Source organism: Aspergillus tanneri, assembly GCF_003426965.1.
Source record: "Aspergillus tanneri strain NIH1004 chromosome Unknown AapTan_4_pilon_pilon_pilon, whole genome shotgun sequence".
NCBI classification, from domain to species: domain Eukaryota; kingdom Fungi; phylum Ascomycota; class Eurotiomycetes; order Eurotiales; family Aspergillaceae; genus Aspergillus; species Aspergillus tanneri.
Window position 1 is genome coordinate 881109 of NW_022984631.1, and position 20188 is coordinate 901296.

General features: G+C 47.6%; 6 protein-coding genes across 6 annotated transcripts; 4 read left to right on the forward strand and 2 right to left on the reverse strand.

The window, feature by feature from the left end:
- Window positions 1–809: 809 nt before the first annotated feature.
- Window positions 810–4127, reverse strand: ATNIH1004_005501 (uncharacterized protein; the record flags this gene model as incomplete). Its single annotated transcript, XM_033570155.1, has 5 exons — window positions 810–2567; window positions 2626–2818; window positions 2905–3023; window positions 3151–3387; window positions 3447–4127. 5 exons carry the CDS (start codon window positions 4125–4127, stop codon window positions 810–812), a joined length of 2988 nt encoding a protein of 995 aa, XP_033426187.1.
- A 48-nt stretch (window positions 4128–4175) lies between these two features.
- ATNIH1004_005502 (uncharacterized protein) lies at window positions 4176–4514 on the reverse strand (the record flags this gene model as incomplete). Its single annotated transcript, XM_033570156.1, has 1 exon — window positions 4176–4514. The coding sequence occupies one exon, from the start codon at window positions 4512–4514 to the stop codon at window positions 4176–4178; it is 339 nt and encodes a 112-aa protein (XP_033426188.1).
- A 376-nt stretch (window positions 4515–4890) lies between these two features.
- ATNIH1004_005503 (uncharacterized protein) lies at window positions 4891–6377 on the forward strand (the record flags this gene model as incomplete). Its single annotated transcript, XM_033570157.1, has 2 exons — window positions 4891–4946; window positions 5633–6377. The coding sequence occupies 2 exons, from the start codon at window positions 4891–4893 to the stop codon at window positions 6375–6377; spliced, it is 801 nt and encodes a 266-aa protein (XP_033426189.1).
- Window positions 6378–6981: 604 nt separating this feature from the next.
- On the forward strand, window positions 6982–7772 carry ATNIH1004_005504 (LysM peptidoglycan-binding domain-containing protein; the record flags this gene model as incomplete). The annotated part of the gene is made up of 2 exons (XM_033570158.1): window positions 6982–7373; window positions 7493–7772. The coding sequence occupies 2 exons, from the start codon at window positions 6982–6984 to the stop codon at window positions 7770–7772; spliced, it is 672 nt and encodes a 223-aa protein (XP_033426190.1).
- A 4129-nt stretch (window positions 7773–11901) lies between these two features.
- On the forward strand, window positions 11902–14923 carry ATNIH1004_005505 (2OG-Fe(II) oxygenase; the record flags this gene model as incomplete). Its single annotated transcript, XM_033570159.1, has 5 exons — window positions 11902–13134; window positions 13213–13580; window positions 13633–13893; window positions 13942–14047; window positions 14099–14923. The coding sequence occupies 5 exons, from the start codon at window positions 11902–11904 to the stop codon at window positions 14921–14923; spliced, it is 2793 nt and encodes a 930-aa protein (XP_033426191.1).
- Window positions 14924–17694: 2771 nt separating this feature from the next.
- ATNIH1004_005506 (GMC family oxidoreductase) lies at window positions 17695–19638 on the forward strand (the record flags this gene model as incomplete). Its single annotated transcript, XM_033570160.1, has 1 exon — window positions 17695–19638. The coding sequence occupies one exon, from the start codon at window positions 17695–17697 to the stop codon at window positions 19636–19638; it is 1944 nt and encodes a 647-aa protein (XP_033426192.1).
- Window positions 19639–20188: the final 550 nt, after the last annotated feature.

A 20188-nucleotide genomic window follows, 5' to 3' on the forward strand; every position in this document is an offset into this window, starting at 1 on the left:
AGCCACCCCCCATTCGGGAAGCCTGAAAATGCAAGAAAGATGGATGGATGGGTTATCTGATCAAGGATCTAACCGAACAATTCAGGAAAAAATATATAAAACATACAACAGTCAGGATTCGCTGGTGGTCACCCACCCAACTACTAACTGACCGGCGTGTGGCTTGAGTACGGCTGAGCGGACGGGAAGCCCTATTTTCCACACCCTGTGGTCGTATGTACCAGCTTTTGGCTGGATAAAGTTTATTAACAAGGGCATTTCTGCCACTATCACTAGATATACAACGGGCATCGGGCCATACAAATACCCTGTGATCGATATAAAGGAAACGCAAAATATAATCCGTGTTTACAACCCAAGGGGGATATTCGGGTTGTATAGCTGAATTAGAAATAATAACAGCTCAAACAGGATAATAATAGTGATTTGGAAGAGTTGTGGAAGTTCACGCGGGTAGATGTGGGCTGGAATAAAAGTGTCGAGCCACTGAACTGTATCTGGTCCGAGCTTATGCTTGCTACCATCAGACACGAGTGATGGTTAAATAGAAGGATAAAGAAGTTACTTTAAAGGTCTGTTTATTTATCTGTCATGTCACGCAAGGTCCTGATCTGCAGGGAGACAAGGTGATCTACACGAAACTCAGGTTAGTGAGGTTCTCCCGGGGTGGTGCGATTACTCTGCTCTATGGAGCCAGTGGTGACGGCCTTGATGTTTGGGCGGCTGCATGGCGAGCTGTTCGACACCGTCAAAGCCGATGGATCTGGCATATTAGGGCTATCCAACTTGCGGCGCATAAACGAAGAGGATCAGGCTCTTCTACCAGTGCCACATGGACCAGAGGGCGAGCGTGATATCATTAATGTGGAGCCGACAGTACAGCCTCGCAGGAAGAACATTGGGGTTCCCAATGTGCGCTTATTGCGGTAGCAGGCTTTTGCCGCCTTCATCGTATCATCCTCCAAATAATCGCCCATATCATCCACATGGTCACACGAGTAGCCTGCGTCAATAACGAATGGGTACCTGCCGGAAACTGTCCAGATGGAAGGAATAGCGAAGGCGAAGAACGATTTGCTTATACTCTTTTGCAGAGCAGTCATCGTATCTTTTGGTAGCTCATCAGCATCCGATGGGGGTAGTGCCATGCTGATTGAGGAACCTTCAATGAATTTGCCGTCAGAGATCAGGTCCGTCAGCGTTTCGATTGACCCGTCAGAGCCGTCGAATAATGTGCTCAGGGACTTTTCCACAACTGCGCCCCAGCCCGCGATTGATTGGCCCATGTGGTTGGTGAACTCGTCCTGCTTCTCCGGAGTCCAGTCGTCGGGGTCAGGATCACTGAGCATGTCCTTGGCAATAGTTGTACTTTGGGAGATAATGGTCATAGTAGTATCTTTAAAGTTGTCCAGCGTGGATCCCTTCGCGATGAAATACGGCAACTTCGACAGGACTGAATTGAAGAACGGGGCCGCTGCTGACGCACTTCCAAGAGTAATCAGATCGATCAGCAGCAAGAGCCATGTATTGTCAGGGGGTTTCGGTATCGGTGCGAACTTGTTCTCGAAATCGTCGAGAGCGTTGGTGATTTCCGAAGCGGCGGCCTGGAACAGTGCATTGTGATAGCTTTGGTACAGCTCATGAACATAGACCAAAGAATTCCAAATCAAATACCCTGCTGGGCCAGCACCGTTGTTGTCAAATTCCTTGCACTGCTTGGTGTCACCACAGTCGCTTGTCGACTGTAATGTGCCACAGTTGACAATCTCGGGACCATCAAGTGTGTCTGAGATAGACGCCGTGAAGGCCATTTGAGTGCCTCTATCAATGGTCTTCCACACATCTATCGCATCAGCCCACGCATGAGGAGCATCGATTCGGTTCCATCGCTCCGACGGCGACAGGGTACGTTTATCAACAACGGCTTGGTCGGTACAATGCAGATCGGTCCAGTTTCCCGTCCTATCTCCGACTTGCCAGGGGTCTTCGTTGTTTTTAATGCCTGTTTTCCAAGCGGCCCAGTTTTCGACTAAGACCACGCCACGAGTGGGAAGATCGTTGTATTGCTGGAGATCTGTGGCCCAGTTGGTAGTGCCGCCCATGTTGAGTCCCTTGTAGAGGGACTTGCGCGACGCCTTAGTTGCAGGGCTCATGTAGGCAACCCATTGCGTATTGTCATAGACTAGAATGTCGCTGTTGCTCGTCGGATCAACATAGTGTTGATTGACTCCACCATCACGCTTCAGAGGCCCGTTCGTTGTGGATCCTTCCAGGATCTCATTTATTTCAGCATCGGATATGTAACCCGCGGTGGCCGTGCACTTTCCTGGGGTGGCCTGCGAGTCGTAAGGACCTCCAATGTAGAAACAATCTGGCCCGTGGCATGAAGGGTCGGCCATTGCGAAAGAACGCCCGTAGCTGGTAACGCCAGCCACAACCTGGTTTGAAGGCACGCCCGCTTTGGTGATCATGACTAACGAACTGATGGTCTCAGTTAGGTTAACTTGACTGCGCAGGCACATTCCCGAAGGGCAGCTGATCTGTGAATTGGGATTCATTGCATCCCACTATACAAGGTAAATTTATCAGTATAAGACTCATGACTGACACAGATTGATTACTTACCTGTCCGTGAAGATCGTAGGTCATGTATATAATATAGTCCACGACCTTGCTGATCTTCTCGATGGGGAAGTTCTTTAGGTAGAAGTATGACGATGCCGCCGCAATGGACACTGATTTCCCGGGAAGCAGGTTCTTAAGAATGACAAGGAACGCCAGATAATTGTCACCAGAATCCGGATCATCAGGGGGATACCTGGAATATCAGGTGCCTGTATGAAGAAGTCATGTTAGTCGTATAATTAAAGAACACGGCGTCAAAGAAGGCATACGCCAGGATACTCCCAGTCAATGTCAAAATCATCAAGGTTATTCTCCTTGATAAAGTTAGCAATATTTGTGGCCATTGTTAGCCGGTTAGCAGCTTTGACTCCCTGGCGGAAAATGTTGTAGGTACTGGGCTGGGCGGAGAAATCCCAGCCGCCAAAGACAGGATCTTCTTCGGTCCAGAGATTTTCATAAAATTACGAAACTCATACTCAGTCAAAGTATTTTGGAACTTGACTTGATAATCTTCTGTGAGTATACCGAATGCAAAATGCAGATGCGTGTACTTAGACCCGTCAATTTGGATGGCATCCTGATATAAACAATCGCGACTACCCAAGCTATAGCTTTCGAAATAGGCAATGCTTCGGAAGACCTCCGAGCATCGCCGCGCACAAGCTCGGTGCCATAATTAGAAATGCAACCATTCGTGCCTTTCTCCGCAGAGCCTGGCGCGCCGGTGCCGGTGTCGATACAGAATTCGTCTGTTATTCCACACTATTTCGAACGCCCATTAGAATTGACTGCATGATCTGCTTATAGAGGGATCAACATACCTGACCCCAAACATTACAACAAGCGTTCAATGGGCAGGGATTAAGCCTAGAGATATCCGTAGTGTCTTCTGGCGCTTCTGTGCCCGGCACCTGGGGCCCGTATACTGCATTGGCCACGGGGTCGGGCATAGGCGGGCTTCCGCTACTCAGACAAATCACAGTACCGATCCCGACATTTGAGCAGCCATTCCAGCCCCATGTCTTCTTATTGAAGTCCTCCAAAGCCTCCTTTGTGGGGCTGTATCGAGCAGCAAGGTTTGCACAGTTGTCGTCTTGTTGAATGGTGTACGTAGCACACGATCCATCCGGGTTAGATTTTGGGGCAAAATCGGGGAGGGTGCCCGCCGAGCAACAGACGTGTTGCCCTGGCATGAGGGATGAACAGAGATTTGGATCATCATTGTACTTGGTAAAATCCGCAGCCGAGATCCCACATTTTGTGGCCAGGGCTGCACAGCTATCCCCGCCTTCAACCTGCACTGTGCTGCATTCCCCCCGAGCGACGATGTTACTGTGGGAGGACGATGTGAGAATGGCGGCTACCGCAGAGCTCGAACGGATGGCCTTCGACTGGGTGACGTTGGTCGAAATCTTCAGGAGAGGAGCGGTAAGGACAGCCAGACCGGTTACGTTCTTTTCATTTTCGAAGGAGAGACACCCTCCGTTTGACCAGGTTTTCATTGCGCTTTGTACGGGAGTAAATGTCCCATTGCTAGAGGCGATGATGCCTCAGGTGTGGGCATTGTTGCTGTTCGGATCGCATAGCTGCATGGCCACATTACTGGAGCTGATATTTAGCGTCCGAATATTATCCGTCAGCGCATTCAGAGCAAATGAGCTAACGCCCTCGCTCTGCAGGCCCTTGCCAATGTAAATACCGACAGCGGCTGAGCCAGATCGAGCAAACAAGAAAGTGCTTCTCTTGGTGCTCTTCGCGGCGACATGCTGACTCTTAAGGTAATGACGCATCTGCTTGGAAGCAGAGCTAATATCCGTAGCAGATAGTGGTCCATCATTCCACCAGCCAAGGGAATAAGTCGAATTCAGAGAATCGACAGCGGCCGCCATCCGTGCGCTGGGCGCGGGAGGCTCGACCAGTCGGGTCCGTAAGAGGTACAGGCATAGAGACGATGGAAAGTGTTGGGATCATCCACTCGATCATACAAGGAAAAATCATAGAACAATGTTTGGTGGCAGGACTGGAGCTGGTCAAAGTTGTGGTAGAGAGACCAATTGGAAGGATTGGGTCCTGCAACGCTGCAAGCGACAGGGCATACAGCATCTCTACCGCGATAACCAGAACTAGCAGGATTTCTCAGTCCTACTTTCCCTCGTGCCGCAAAGGCAACATCGCCAGAGAGCAAGAGGCATACGGCCCCCAAGGCTATAATGAGCCACGAGGGGGTCATCGGCAACCTTATGAAAAGACAGGGATGATCAAAGAATGACAAAGGGTGGAAATAGCAAAGAACGACAAGGAGGAAAAGGAAAACAAAGAGAGTGAGTAGCCAAAGACCTGCTCTCCCGTCCTCCATAGGGGCTCTTCCACCGCTTTTGTACTTTCTTGCGTACAGTCGAACATCGACAGCACGTGCCTACGACTACGGTTTTTTTTTTTATTTTAGTAAACAACAAACTTAGTATTGGACTTCCGACTATCCGTTCATCGTTCGAATTGAAGACCGGAGTTAGTCCCTGATCTAAGAAATGTGAACTAACAATGCTAAGCAGGTCAGCACGATATGAATCTATCCCATATGAGATTAGATTAGATTATGTTGGCCACAGTGACTAGGACGCTACTAGAAACGCTAAGGCACCTAGTGGCACTAGCAGAATTCTCAGTTAAAATCAACTCATCTTATCTGCAAGCCCTCTGAGATTCTTGAATCACAACGCTATGAGGCTTGGCTGCATCCACAATGTAACCATTCTTGCATACTAGTCAAGTTCGCTAAAGCCAGGAGGAGGTTACAAAGCGACTTTAGTATCAGTCTATTCAAGCCACATCCAGGGGCTAAGACACTACCAACATATTAAGGAACCATTCTCACCGTCTCCTCTAAATTCCGGCCCACATATACTTGTTCCTCTTGCATTACCCCATCACCACCACGACTACGATGGGCTTGCTTTCTCAGAGCTGGCTTACTCTGGCCCTCTGTCTCGGCCTTGCTTACAGTCAGGCCTCCATCACGGCAGGGCTTGATCTTTCCGCGCAATGAGAGCTATTCCCCCTCGCCACTGACCCCGATTGTATTCGCCATCCAAAACCCGAGTCTGGTGTCAAGCCTCAACCCGGAAATTTCTTATTATATTGAGCAGCAAAATGTCAACACCAATGAAAGTGTCTCTACCTCGGGCTCTATCCAACTGTCGAACACCAATTATACGACAAGTGACCCATACCTTCTCTATTGGAGCACCGGGAAGCTGGACATTGAGGGAATCTTCGTGTTAGCGTGGGAGCTCAAGATGAACAACTGCTCTCATGCTCCGCAAAGCGACGCATTGTCTTTCGGGTACTTCGACTCACGCCGCCATCAGTTGTACTTCTCCACCAAGAATGGCGCTTCATCGCCGGACTTTGTCTCTGCAACCGAGGGTGATGTCTGCAACCAATCCCAAGCCCAGGCGGTCCAAGTGCCAGATCTTTTGGCGGTACCGTCTACACGAACCTGGGGCGCAGCATCCTGTGCTGCTACCGTGGGTCCGTCTCCGACTGCCAGTCCTTGCGAGGTTAAGATTGATTCCACAGCTGCCGCTAGTATTTCTGCGGCCCTGATCTCCGATGCCTGTGCCAACCCCGTCCGCACGGGGCTGAGTTGCCCAACCCCGTCTTCGGAGAGTGCGACCTCTGTGGCTCAATTACCCGTCGGAGGGCCCTGGATATTGGCGATTGGAATGCTGGTCGCTTACGGTCTCACATGATGAGATGGGCTGTCTCGGTGAGACATGTTCATTTTGTCTTGCAGGAACGGTTCAATTCGTTGTACGCTAGTTTTTTGGAAATTTCCGTAACAGGATAATATTATGCTTATACTCCATCTCGTATGATGCACTAAAAGCTATCGAATCCGTAGACACATATTTAGTAGTTATTGGCCGACGCTAAGACTGCCCCGATGTCACCTTAAAGAGGCCTTTACCCGGAGTTATTAAGTTATTAGAGCCGCGGCTGATCTGGTGGGAGCCGGATCTGCATGGTGCTTGACCATGCCCCTATTTCTCTCAATGCCAAGGACGCTCATAGTAATACCGCATGCCGGATGCAATCTGGCATCGTTGATGTAGCAGGGTCCGAATCCCCCATATTACTATGGAGTGGTCAATCATACCAAGGTGCGCCACACGAAAGTTCAATAGCCCAAGGTACAAAATACAGCCAGTCTGACTCACATGTTACATCCAAGATTGCACCTGCAGGGGCACGTGCGAACGCAGGTATGAGTATAAAAGCACCCCGGAAAGCAAGAGTCCAAGAACCAGGATCTACACCTCAAATTTCCCTTTTCTCTCTCAATTCATTAAAGTCATGGGTTACAAAGCCGCTATTGTCCTAGGGCTACTCCCTCAGTTGCTCTCTGCTAGCGTTGTCTGCAGCTTCTCCGTGGCGGCCAGCAAAGGCGATACTTGCGAATCCTTCGCTGCATCCTGGGGACAAACCCTTGAATCGTTCAAATCCTTGAATCCCGGTGTCTCATGCCCGACCGTCACCGCTGGCCAGAGCTACTGTGTCATTGGCACCGTTACGGACGACCCAAAGACCACGACTACAACAACCTTCACGACGCTGAAAACCACGAATACTGCGACCACAACAACATCCCCCTCCAAGTACCAGCCAACCCAGCCTGGCGTGCCTTCCAACTGTGACAAATTCCATCTCATTGCATCTGGTGACCAGTGCGACACGATTGAGGCCAAGTATGGTATTTCGGACGCTCAGTTCAAGGCCTGGAATCCAAGCATTGACAGCAGTATGTCTTCCCCCTTGGTACCCTTCCTTCTCATATACGAGGCCAAATATTAACCACTGATATTAGGTTGCCCAACCTCTGGCTGGACTACTATGTTTGCGTGCACGTCCCGGGCGCTACAACCGCCAGCTCGTCGCCCCATCCGACGCCCACGGGACCACAGCCACAAATGCCTGGAATCGTGAGCAACTGCAAGACCTTCTATAAGATCAAGTCTGGCGACAGCTGTTACACCATTGACTCCGCTGCGGGCATCACACTTGCTCAGTTCCGCACGTGGAATACCCAGATTGATGCCACTTGCTCTAACTTGTGGGTGGACTACTATGTGTGCATTGGGGTCTAGAGTGTTCGTCTCGTAAGGTGGATATCGCAAGTACAGCTTGTAGGGATGGAAGATTAGTTGATGCAATGGCTTCTCGGGCAATGTTTAGTAATGAGTGACGATTTACATCAGTATTGGCCGATGGAGCGAAATGCTGACGTGTTTATCAAAGAGATGAAGCATCATTGTCAAAGACATGCCACGAGGCACATGGAGCACTATCATATTGCTTACCTCTGTCAATTTAATTTCAGGATAGGGGTAGATATATTGATCGATTGCAATTTACCATGCTGGCCAAACGGTACCTAGGTACCTTCCCAACGTCATCGTATTTTTTGTAACAAAAATGTCGCCAAAGTGTAGCGGATGGTAAAACCAACTGCGATAGTCTTCAGTGGGCCCAACTACGTCGTGTTTCCCTTCGAGGCAGCGCACATCCAGACATCAGAGGCAGAGGAACATAGTTCTGAAATATGGTCGCTGTGGCCATCTCTATCATGATCCTACGCGTACGTCGGCGACGCAAACGTCCAGGTAAAAGTGCTTCTCACGGCACGCGAAGCCAGCAGTCGATACTTTTCTCCTCTTCGTCTTGGTCATGATAGTCGTAATGCCTTGCGGTGCTGGTGCCGGTGCTATTTGTCTTCGAAAGCTGGTTGCCATGGTAGAGGTCAGAACACCTGCACCTGTCGGAGTCGGCCTGGTAAGCAAGGATATACCGGTCAGCCAAGTTGGCCGCCTTCAATATCTACAGCGTTCCGTAACGACGGCTCGATGCGTCCAGATTGTTTATCCTGGTACATGGTGTGGTAGGCTTTGGGGAGGCAAAGGAAGGCTGGCGCCAGATACATTGGGATTATCTGGCAGGGCAATGGAACGACATCTCATAGCTTCTTCGGCCTACTAACAGATCTTTTAGGAGACACTCTCGCATGTCAGGATTCATTCCGGACCGGAGGCACCACAACTCATGTATAAACTAGCATTTGCAGAATCTATCAGATATTTGCGTGGTTCTTTCATTACTCATATTATTTGCCAGTAGAGTGTCATCTCCGCTGAAATTGCGGGACGCAAGATTGGCCAAGGATAGCATGGACCTGATCAACTCCACCCGGAATGACCGCTATAGCCCTAAATTTTCAATATACTGGGATGGGCGGGGTAAGGAAGGGCATTTTACCCCCATAGTCTAGGAGTTAGCTATCAGATACCGTAACCAGACGAGCCCTGGCATACATACGGAAACACTTACTTCTAGTGCCGTGTGTGATATGGCTGGGTTCCTCGGCGAATCGACCGGCTTATTTTCATCCTAGCCTCTCTTTCTCCATATATTCAGCTTTCGCCAGGATGAGATAATGAGGCCGTGCCTAGTTTGGTTTCAAGTGCCAAGGATGCCCCTAAATAAAAGGGGGCGGGTATTTATTCGTCAGCTGGTGAAACACCTATTACATCTGTGAGGGAACACATCCGGTTGGCTCTCAATTTCTGTTGCTATGTCTCCCTTGCTCTAAATCAAGGAATTTGGCGGCAGGACCTCCAGACAGAGCCAGATGTATAGCAGAGAGGCATGATGATGATATACATAGTTATATTCTCATTAAAGGGGTTAAACAGATAATTATATGACCAAGCCGGAAAATTCCTCGCGGGCCGGCCGTCTATGCGTTGCTCCTTTCATGGTCATCCAACTTGGCCACTTTCGCGTCATTCATGTCGTTGTCTCCAAATGCCCACCGTCTCTTCCTAGAAACACAGTTGGAGCGGGGCTCCGTGAGGGAATGTACGTCAAAGAAATGACGACGCAGGCCGGTTATTCCTTCATACTTCTTGTCACGGCAGCACGGATGAGGGCAGTGGATTTGCGTTTCAGGCGCGCGCCAGATCATGTGCTCGTCAATATGGTTTAAGAGGGCTGCCTTCGTCACCCACTGTCTGAACCTTTCATTGGGCTCCTTGATCTGGTCACCCAAACAAAAGGGGCAAAATCAGCCGCCACCAGTGTGTACCGGAAGGTCAGGATACCACAGCGAGGGTGGAGATTCACTAAGTGAGCCTGGCAGTGTTGGTCCCATTCCTCTTTTGTGTGCGCGAACTGGGCACAATAATAACAAAATTGGAGGTAGGCGCGATTCACTCGTCGATGAGTCGGACCGATTCCTCCCTAGCGCCTTGGCTACGCACAGTGGTGTCAACCCCCGAATCCTCTATCCCAGTGAGAAGAGCAGTGTGGCATCTAGATGAGACGTTGGATATATATCTAGTTGAATATATACGCTCCTTAGTAGGCTACGTGCGTGTAGCTGGTATAGCTTCTCCTGCCCTATTCCCCATTTCCCCTGTGCACCGTGGACCCTGTCAAGGTTTTCACAACACCTATCATATACTAGACAGCCTATATTATGAATTCATTCCGTCTCATATGAAATATATACTATGGAAACCCCCATACAATCAAGTGTGTAGGGAATGTATATGCAATAATAATAATTTCGGCATTCAAATATGATGCATGATTCGAATTGCGAAACTTTGAGGCGGTCCCAGAGTATGAGGACGTTAGACTTGTGTCCTTTTTTCCCTCTCGGCAGTTTCTAATGAGCCATCCTGTTGAACGAGCAATAAATATATATATATATATATATATAAGAGTAGATCAATTCAGACTATATCCGCAGATGCAGACGAGAAATCATCTGTATATACGTAGGAACTAAAGATAAGCAGAAATCTTGAAGTAAAAATGAGCGTTCCAATTCCTGACGTATTATGGATCAGACAAATGAGAACATATGGTATGACAAACATATACCGTTGCCAAAAATACACTTACACAACCAAGCTATTGAATCAAAGTCCGCGTTTGGCATATCACTTGCCGGTACTGTGCCATTGCTGAAGACGGTCCCGCTTCTCAAGACATCAAGACGGCCTAGATGCAAAGTAGCTGGGGAATTGTCGAGCCTTATTCCATTGGCAAAGATGACACTGTTCCACGGTGTCGAGAGCTTGATTATTGTCGCCCATTCGCGACGCTCCTTTCTTAGGTAGGGGTGAGGATCAACAGGATTGATGTCGCAATTCTCACTGAGCAAATATAGATTCAGACCCAACCCCAAGGTATATAACTCAGCAACCAATTGGTCCCAATGTACCTCATTTAACACTATCACTCCAATATAGTTGGCAATTTAGACATTTGGCCACTTATAGAGGGTCGTGAAGTTGACATGCTTCCACTATAGTGTCGGTTTCGTGGGAAGGATAGCAAGGGTTGGAAGCCCCAACCTGGTAGCTATAAGGGGTGGTGGAGCCACTTGCCGCTGGAATGAGAAACATATCATTATTAGAACTTGGGCTGCGGTCAATCTCCTTCCACTTTGTTGCGTACTTCATGGTGGTCAGAACTGTGTTCCTGGTTCCCACCGGTCACCATACCTCTCCGACTTTCCAATCGTCATCCTTTCGTTTAACCTACGATCTTGAACCTCTAACTATCGAATAAAATCGACAGGTTCTAAGTTTATGTGTTTTAGAAAGACGCCTACAATTTTCCTTCCAGTCCTTACCATTTATGCTCTCTATAAGCCACCCTTGCCAAAAAGTATAAATATACTAACACAATGTAAGCCTCTTATAATGGCTGTGAATCTACTAAAGGTCAGAGGAATTGACATCGAATAGAGAGAACTAAACTATTGAATTGGATAACAGGATAAGCGAACTTAGTATACAGGAATTCGTCTGTGGGTAGATATATATAAGCGAGGACTTCGCCCATTCTTCGGGTAATCCTTCGGACCGATCCCATATTCATAACAATTATTATGTTTATACCCACCTTGTAAATAAGCTCTCATGTCCGGTTGTCATGTCTCTGTGACGTTTGCTATTTACGGCTCGTTTTCTTGGCGAAAGACCTGCAATAAGAAGGCGGTGTGAGAAGGGTCTGGACGCGCGACGCGAGTCCCTTTTCCCGTCTCGAGGATTTTGTTTACTTTGGCATCTTACTAACTACCCTACATACCGCCAAATATTTCCACGATAACAGCCAAACTTGTTGTCCTTAACCCACTTGACACGGGAAATGCTTCGACTATGATCGCATTACTAGGAAATGAAAACTGGAATGGATGAATTCAAAATGGACCCATTGGAGGAAGATCATCTCGACATCAAAGGAGACATAATATCCGCCCTAGAGTTGATTAAGTCGACAGGATCAATTCTGACGAGTGGCAATCTTAACAGCGGAGTCAATCCAGGCCTTTACGTTCCAAGTTCTGGGCTTATTCGACTTCCTATATCGCCCGAGGATGCGCAGTCAATGATTCAGTCCTGCCATATGAGCCCTTACGGAAAGGGAACAGAGACCCTGGTAGATGAATCGGTACGGAAATGTTGGCAACTCGCCTCAAATGAATTTTCTCTCCGGAATCCTCTATGGCGAGCGCAAATGGGCGTGCTCGTCAGCCAAGCTGTTGCTGGTCTTGGTCTTAAAGCAGATTCCCCGGAGGTCAAGGCGGAGCTATACAAATTACTTATCTATGAGGAGGGCGCATTTTTCTTGCCGCATCAAGATTCTGAAAAGGCTGATGGAATGTTTGGCACGCTTGTTGTATGCCTCCCGTCGAAACATGAAGGAGGGAGTGTCATCGCCTCTCATAGGGACAATCATCTTAAGTTTCACACGGCGCCTAACTCCGAATTTGGCTTTTCATGGGCTGCTTGGTATGCCGATGTTACACATGAAGTGAAGCCTGTTACATCCGGATATAGGATTGCCCTGGTTTACAACCTGATCCATCGCCCGTCAGCCGCTCTCCTCGGATTTCATGGCAGTAAGACGGAGAGACTTACTCATCTATTTGAACGTTGGGCCCGTGCCGCTGAAGAACCCATGCAATATCTAGATGGCTGGGATGATCGTTTCAACGAAGCCTGCCCTCCAGCTCTTGTCTATATACTCGAACATCAGTATACCAGTGCCGAGCTCAATTGTGCTCGCCTTAAAGGTGTTGACCAATCTCGTTTTGCAGAACTTCAGAATGCATGCAAAAGGACTGGGTTTGATATCTTCCTGGCTAACATTGAGAAAGAAAACATGGGTGGAGTTGATGATGGATACTACGACTCCTACTATGGCCGTGGACGTTATGGTAGTGATGATATTCACAGTATTGTAGATCTGATTGAATCTACCCTTAAACTGTCACGTGTAGTGAACACGAAAGGCATTGTGGTCGGAAAAAACCTACCGTTCCCTGAGAAGATGCTAATTCAAGAGGATGTTTTCAATCGCGATCCAGATAAAGAGAACTTTCAAGGTTTTACAGGCAATGAGGGGGCTACAGCGACTTACTTTTATCAAGAGACGGTAAGTTCTTGCACTAATAATACTAACTCTTGGCACGCACTGCTATTCTGTATATCCGTTCTAACTTTGGCTTCCTAGGGCGTATTAGTTATCCCAAAGAAATTTCACTTCTTGTTTATGCTCCATCAGTCGAAACATGGCCAAGGTGATATTATACAACTCTTAGAAAACTGTCACCGTGTTATATCAGAACAACCAAATGACATGGCGGCCCGGCAAAATCTGTTGCAAGTCTGTAGGGCGGTTATTTCTGACAGGATTTACAGCACAAGTTATAACACACGGAAGGAATACGCCAACAGGATAATGCAGATTGCTTTTGAACTTGCGGACCCGGAATTATTTGGCCGGAGCATGGCCTTGATTGATGGCGAATTTTCGTCCTCTCAAATCTCTCAGATCGCCAAGACGATTTCACAACATGGCCTTCCTTCTATTCGCTTATCGTACGTTAAGCTCATGCATTATTGCGTAGTATTTATGCACTAACTCATGCAGCCTGAACAAAATATTCCAGAGAGGATATTACCCGACTGACAATACCTTGCTTTTTCAGCAAATGGGTTTACTTTCCAACTTGCTCAAAGAATATCAGTTGCTTTGCAAGCAACAGAGTCAAGAGCCGTTGACCGAGGTATTGGAGTGGCAGGACATCACTTTTAATACTATGCTCTCTACCCGATTCAGAGGCTCGGAAGCAGATGGGCGTGATCTGGCGAATGCACTAAGTGATTATCCTATAAAGGAATCTCTCGCAAGGTAAGACACGTTTCTTCGAAGCGTAGTTTACACCTCTGACTGCATCAGAACCGTGGCCTTCCTGGAGACCAAACTGGAGAACACTGTTTTTATTATATCGTTTATTACTTCAGCAAATGACCGCGCACGTACAGGGAACCTGGACAAGGATGCGGTAGGTGCAGCTATAAAAAGGCTATTTTCAAAGATTACTCAATCTTTCAAGATTGAGAATGCTACAAGTTTACGCCCTGTTCAAACACCGTATTCCTGGAGTTCTTACTGTGTTGAGCCGATTACAGCGTCACGGATTGCACCAGACGTGGTAATAAAGCTAATTAAGCTGGCCGATGCCACAGACAACGATATCACTGGAATAATGGGCACCCTTACTGAGTATTCTGTAAATGTCAAGAGAAGTGAAATGGAGAGTGCTTTTTATCAATTCTTATTCCCTGTGGCAAATGGCATTTGCGAACACATACGAACTACAAAACGTCCATTTACCACCGGTGAACAGCACTTTATTACAACTTTTTTGACATCATATGTGAATGGCTATGTTAATTATGCCCCTTCACCACCAGCCGACTGGAAAGTCAAGACAACTATCCAATGTATCTGTGCCGACTGTGACTCTCTGCGCAAATTTATAAATGACCCGTGTAAGAAGGTAGAGGAATTTCGGATGGCGGAAAGGCGGAGGAAGCACTTGGATCAGCAACTCCACAAATCCTATTTCATGACGATCACCCTTAAACAGGGCACACCATATAGCCTCCGAGTCGAGAAAACGCAAGCTATGCTGGTTTCCAGTTTTCTAGCTTGGATCACGCGGGCACAAGCTGCGCAAGCTGAGCTGAAACGGCTGTCTCAAAATGGCCCCCTGAAAGAGATCCTTGGGGATAAATATGGCTCTATCTTTCACCACAAAAACCTCCAAATTCCCGATGATTTACCTGTAGTTCCCCCAGTTGGTGGTCTCACCGACCGGAATGTTGGAAACACAGTTCGAAGCACCATACCGAGTAAACGTCCCTTCGGGAGATGAAAATTGTGTCGATCACCTCTATTTCTGCTGGAACAATGGATAGACCAAAGGAGCCCAGTTAGATGCCAATAATTTTAAACTATCTTTTCGGATATACCTTTTTGATCTATAGATCGCTCGTTGTTTCCATGAATTCGCGCTATGCTGCATATTCTACCGCCAGCTAGCCTATATAAAGAAGCTGGCTGGGATTCAGTGCAGTACGTGTGTTTAATCGCCCGTAGGATTTCCAAATGATCCGGTGGCTCTTTTAGGGATCCTGATAAGTTCACTAGATCTAGCCTTCCTGCCCGAAGATAGAAGACTGACAAGTAAATAGTGCACCGAGAAATGCCAGTTTCAGCTGTGAGCCTGGATCTCGCCTGACAACCCCGACGAGGCATTCATTCTTCTTTCCTGCATTTACATTTCATAGAATACATAAGACTAACCAGGAAACAGAAATCCACTTCACTTGCCTTGGAGTCTTTCAGGGGTGGAAGACTGTCCGGTCTAATCTATACGTCCCAGATGCCATCTTTTCTTAAATAAAATATTTGCTAGCTCAGCCACTCTCTGCGATAATTCTTGCTACCGATACGAAATCTCACTCGTAAAAACCCAGCGTATTTCCAATTAATCCCGCGATAAACCTAGCATTTCGAAGAAATTGAAGGTAGTTATTCTACATTCTTCAACACTGCGATTGTCCTTCTTGTTGTTGTCATCCTTATTGTAGAATACAGCTACAAGTATGTTAGTGTCTTGCATATTTCATTGGGTCAGTACTGGCATGCTTTTGATTTATATTTTTATTGCTTTATATGAAGGAATATATTCTGCATCACAATTCATAATTGCAATATTATTAATTTCATTAGGGTGGTATGTAAAAATACATATACATCAGCACTATTGAAAGCAAATATACATGTTTCCATATAAAATAGTTGATTTTGCCTGACTTATGCAATCTTTCAATGTATTACTGCTTGAGTCTATAGAGGTTTGTCATTGTTTACTCCGTAGTTAGTATCTGAATTAGGCATAGCTGAAAAATGCAGGGAAAATTTCCGAGTGACACATGCTGTGTACATATTCACTTAAAAGGAAAGACAGTAGGGTGTGATACCAGATGAATTAAACAAGTCAAAACAGTCAAGAATCAGTTAGAAAACAAACAAGTAGTAAGGCCGGAGCATCAACCGTCGTGGGACATGCTACTGTACTTAAAACACATAAACTCAGAGGAAGGACTTGTTAATTTCATCCAGTAGTTAGAGATTGAAGATCGTAGGTGGAGCCGAAAGGTGGACGATTGGAGAGTCAGAGAGATACGGCGACCGCTACAGCAGGAACTCAGTATTCACTTCCATGAACTGTCCAACAAGGCCGTTCTTAAAACAATGTCATACCATACTCATAGTTTACCTACTATATAATGGACTATAGATGCTCTGCAATACTTTAAACAAGCTTCAAGTTCATGCCCTAAGACCACTCTTTTAACACACAGAAACCACTTTCTAACCAATCCTTTAAATCGCAGACAATTGCTAGTAAAGACAATATTTCAAATTGTTATGATCATTTGTTCAGGGGAAGGAATGGGTGGCAGAAGAGCACTATACCAGCTACACGTCGGTAGCCTACTAAGGATCTGGAGGATAACAATATCCACAGTATTGGCTGCCCGGCCAACGCGCTTCTGGACGTGCTCTATCTCTTGTCATTCAATTATTATCCGCTGGATATTCGGCTAGCACTAAATTGGAAAGAAGATATAGTTTTTGCAAAGGTCTTAAATGGATGATTTTGAGCTGGTTGGGCTCCTCTTGATTATACTGGTTGTCCTTATCATGTTCTTTAGTTTGTCGAGAACTTTTTGAATGATCCTAGCAACATATAGCCATATGTCGACCATAAAAGATACGCGTATTCGCAAGTATCGATCCTTCATAGATTAGGTCTCTGATTCAACTAAACTACCAAAACATCTCGCTTTTATAAAGGCGAGGTAAACAAACGAAGAACGTAAACTAACTTATATAGGAAATATACGCTCTGATGATGTTGAGAACGCGGCTCACATTGACAGAATCAACAACATTTGACCGAGAAAGGTGCTGAATAATCAATATTACCATAGTTAGTTAACTAAGTTAATTGTCGACACCATATTATTTGACAAAATCTATACTAGTTCAAGTTCGTGGGTGAAAGCGTGCCAAGGCACCAAAGTAATCTCGGCTATGCAGGCCAGAAATGATTAACATCAAGAGATCCCACTAGGGGGTGACCTTCAATCTAATCAGAAGAATCAGTCGGAGAGAACCCCATTGGTAATTAAGGAGATAAATGAAGCGATGGCTCCATTGATCACGGATGTATGAAGTAATACATCCTTGTGTCTTGGTCAATAAAAGTCGTTCTTTCCAGCCTCCGGAATACTCTAAATGTTCAGTTGTTCAATACACCAGATATCTTATATGGCCATGAAACAGTTGCTATAGCTTGCGAGGCCGGAGAGTTAAGTTGAAGCGTTAATTTCCGCCATATTACCCTGTGCAGACAGAGATTGATGGAGCCGCCGATCCCTGCAGGCCATCCAATAGTCTGCTGCAAGTAAAGGGGATGCGCTGCATGTAAGAGGGGTAAGCTACACATTTCCTCTTCCATTATCCCGTTCTTGAGATAGGGTTACGTTTCCCCTCATGCGAGGGATTTCACCGAGATTATAAAAAGGAACGCGATGGACAGCAGTTCGTTTTAGACGCCCTCTATAATCTAATATGTTGATCCGACGGTTCTTTGGCCTTGTGGCCATCTCCACTGGGCTCACGACAGCTGTCGAACTCTCCGGATACGAGTATATTGTGGTAGGATCTGGTGCAGGTGGTGGTCCGTTGGCCACTCGCCTCGCACTTGCAGGGCATAAGACACTGCTGATCGAAGCAGGCAATGACCAGGGGCAGAACCATAATTATTCCATCCCCTCGTATTCGGCCAGAGCATCCGAGGACGAGAAGTTGGCCTGGAATTTTTTCGTCCGACATTACGCGGATGAAGAGAGGCAAGCTCGCGACTACAAGACGACCTACACGACGTCCGATGGAGACGAATACACAGGCCTGGACCCGCCGGAGAACTCGACCATGAAAGGAACACTTTACCCACGCACAGGTACCCTCGGGGGGTGTACAGCTCATAATGCGCTGGTCACCATCTATCCCCATCAATCTGATTTCGAATATCTTGTCGCCCTGACCGGGGATAGATCCTGGTCTCCCGAAAACATGCGGAAATACTTTACCAGGTTGGAGAACAACCATTATCTCCTCTTCCCTGGATCCAGAGGACACGGCACGAAGGGCTGGCTCCACACCAGCACGACACCGCTCGGCCTGGTCCTGCAGGAACCGCAGCTCCTCAGCGTGATCCTGGGTGGTGCTTTTGCCCTGGGCAATCGCACAAATACCGTTTTCAATTTAGCCACCCTCCTTGCTGCGGATGCCAATGACGGTAGTGTGGCTCGCGACACCCAACCAGGGTACTACCAGGTCCCCATTGCCACACAGGATGGGCGTCGCAGCGGTCCGCGAGACTTCATAATCGCTGTGCGGGACGCGAAGAACAGGGACGGAACGAAGAAGTACCCGCTGGACGTGCGCACCGATTGCTTTGTGACCAAGGTCATATTTGACAAATCGGTGCAACCGCCACGCGCCACGGGGGTCGAGTTCCTCGATGGGAAATATCTTTACAGGGCGAGCCCTCTCGCCAATCCCAGGACTGCATCACCTGGGACTCCCGGCAGGGCCACAGCCTCGCGGGAAGTGATCGTCTCCGGGGGCGTATACAACTCCCCACAGCTGCTGAAACTCAGCGGCATCGGTCCCGCGGAAGAACTTCGAAAGTTCGGAATCAAGGTGATCTCGGACCTGCCGGGGGTGGGAACTAACCTGCAAGACCACTATGAAGTTGCGGTACAGGGTCACGTCCCGAAGAATTGGGGCATTGCGGACGGCTGCACGTGGGAGGACGATGAGAACCAGGATCGCTGCCTGGGGCAGTGGAGTAACCCTACCTTGTTAGGGGGCCGCGGCCTTTACGCCGCACCGGGGGCGGCGTCCACCATGTTCTACAAGAGCAGCGTCACCACGGACAACTCCTACGATGCTTTTGTCTTTGGCCTCCCGGCAAATTTTCGTGGGTATTTCCCTCAGTACAGCCAATACCTAACAGATCGACATGACTGGTTCACCTGGGCAGTTTTGAAAGGCCACCCGCGCAATACCGCGGGATCGGTCACCCTTCGGTCTGCAGATCCACTGGATATGCCGGACATCGTGTTCAACTACTTTGACACTGGTTCTGGGGACTACAACGCGGATCTACAGGCCATATATGAAGCGGTTCAGCTGGGTCGGGAGGCATTTGCCTCTCAACCGGTAAAAGTTAACGAGGTACTCCCCGGTCCGCACGTTCAGACGAAGGAGGCGATCCAGCAGTATGCAAAGGATACGGCCTGGGGCCACCACGCGTCTTGTACATGTCCGATCGGTGCAGATGGGGATCTCATGGCCGTGCTGGACTCCAAGTTCCGGGTGCGTGGTGTCCGCGGGTTGAGAGTCGTCGATGCGTCGGTCTATCCGAGGATTCCAGGTACGTTTACCGCGCTTTCGACGTATCTTGTGGCGGAGAAGGCGGCGGACGATATTCTTTCGGAGTTATAGTTTCTGCTGTAAAAATCGAACGATGCTGGGGAAAGAAACATGATATAAAAGTTTTATCCAAAATATTGTAAACGTATTAATTAGCGGACCCAATGACAGTGCGTGATAATCAACACAGAAGTGTAGCAAGCCATTATTCTCATCATAGCCATCAAACATGGTGCCCGTTGCTTGATCAAGATATTAGTCCCGTTTTTGTATATATTTATAGCGCGCGTGGTCATCCAAAAGCGCGGTGACTGCCTCGCCGCGAGGATTTGTGTTTGGATTAACCCTACTGCTTTTCTGGGTGGCAAAGCAGATATGTAACTATCGTATCGGCCGCCAATATTCGATGGAATAATGTCGGTCAGCTGAATACGCGTATGAGCTAGTATCACCGATTATATAAGAATATGGATATGCATTGAAGAAATTGAGGTCTCTAAGGTCTCTAACTATCTGAATCTATCTGGGAGAGCTGGATGAAAAAAGGTGAAAACAAAGGAATAAAGTCGGACCGAGCGGATGCTGAATAATGGGTAATATTGGCCCACTTTGGTCGACAAAT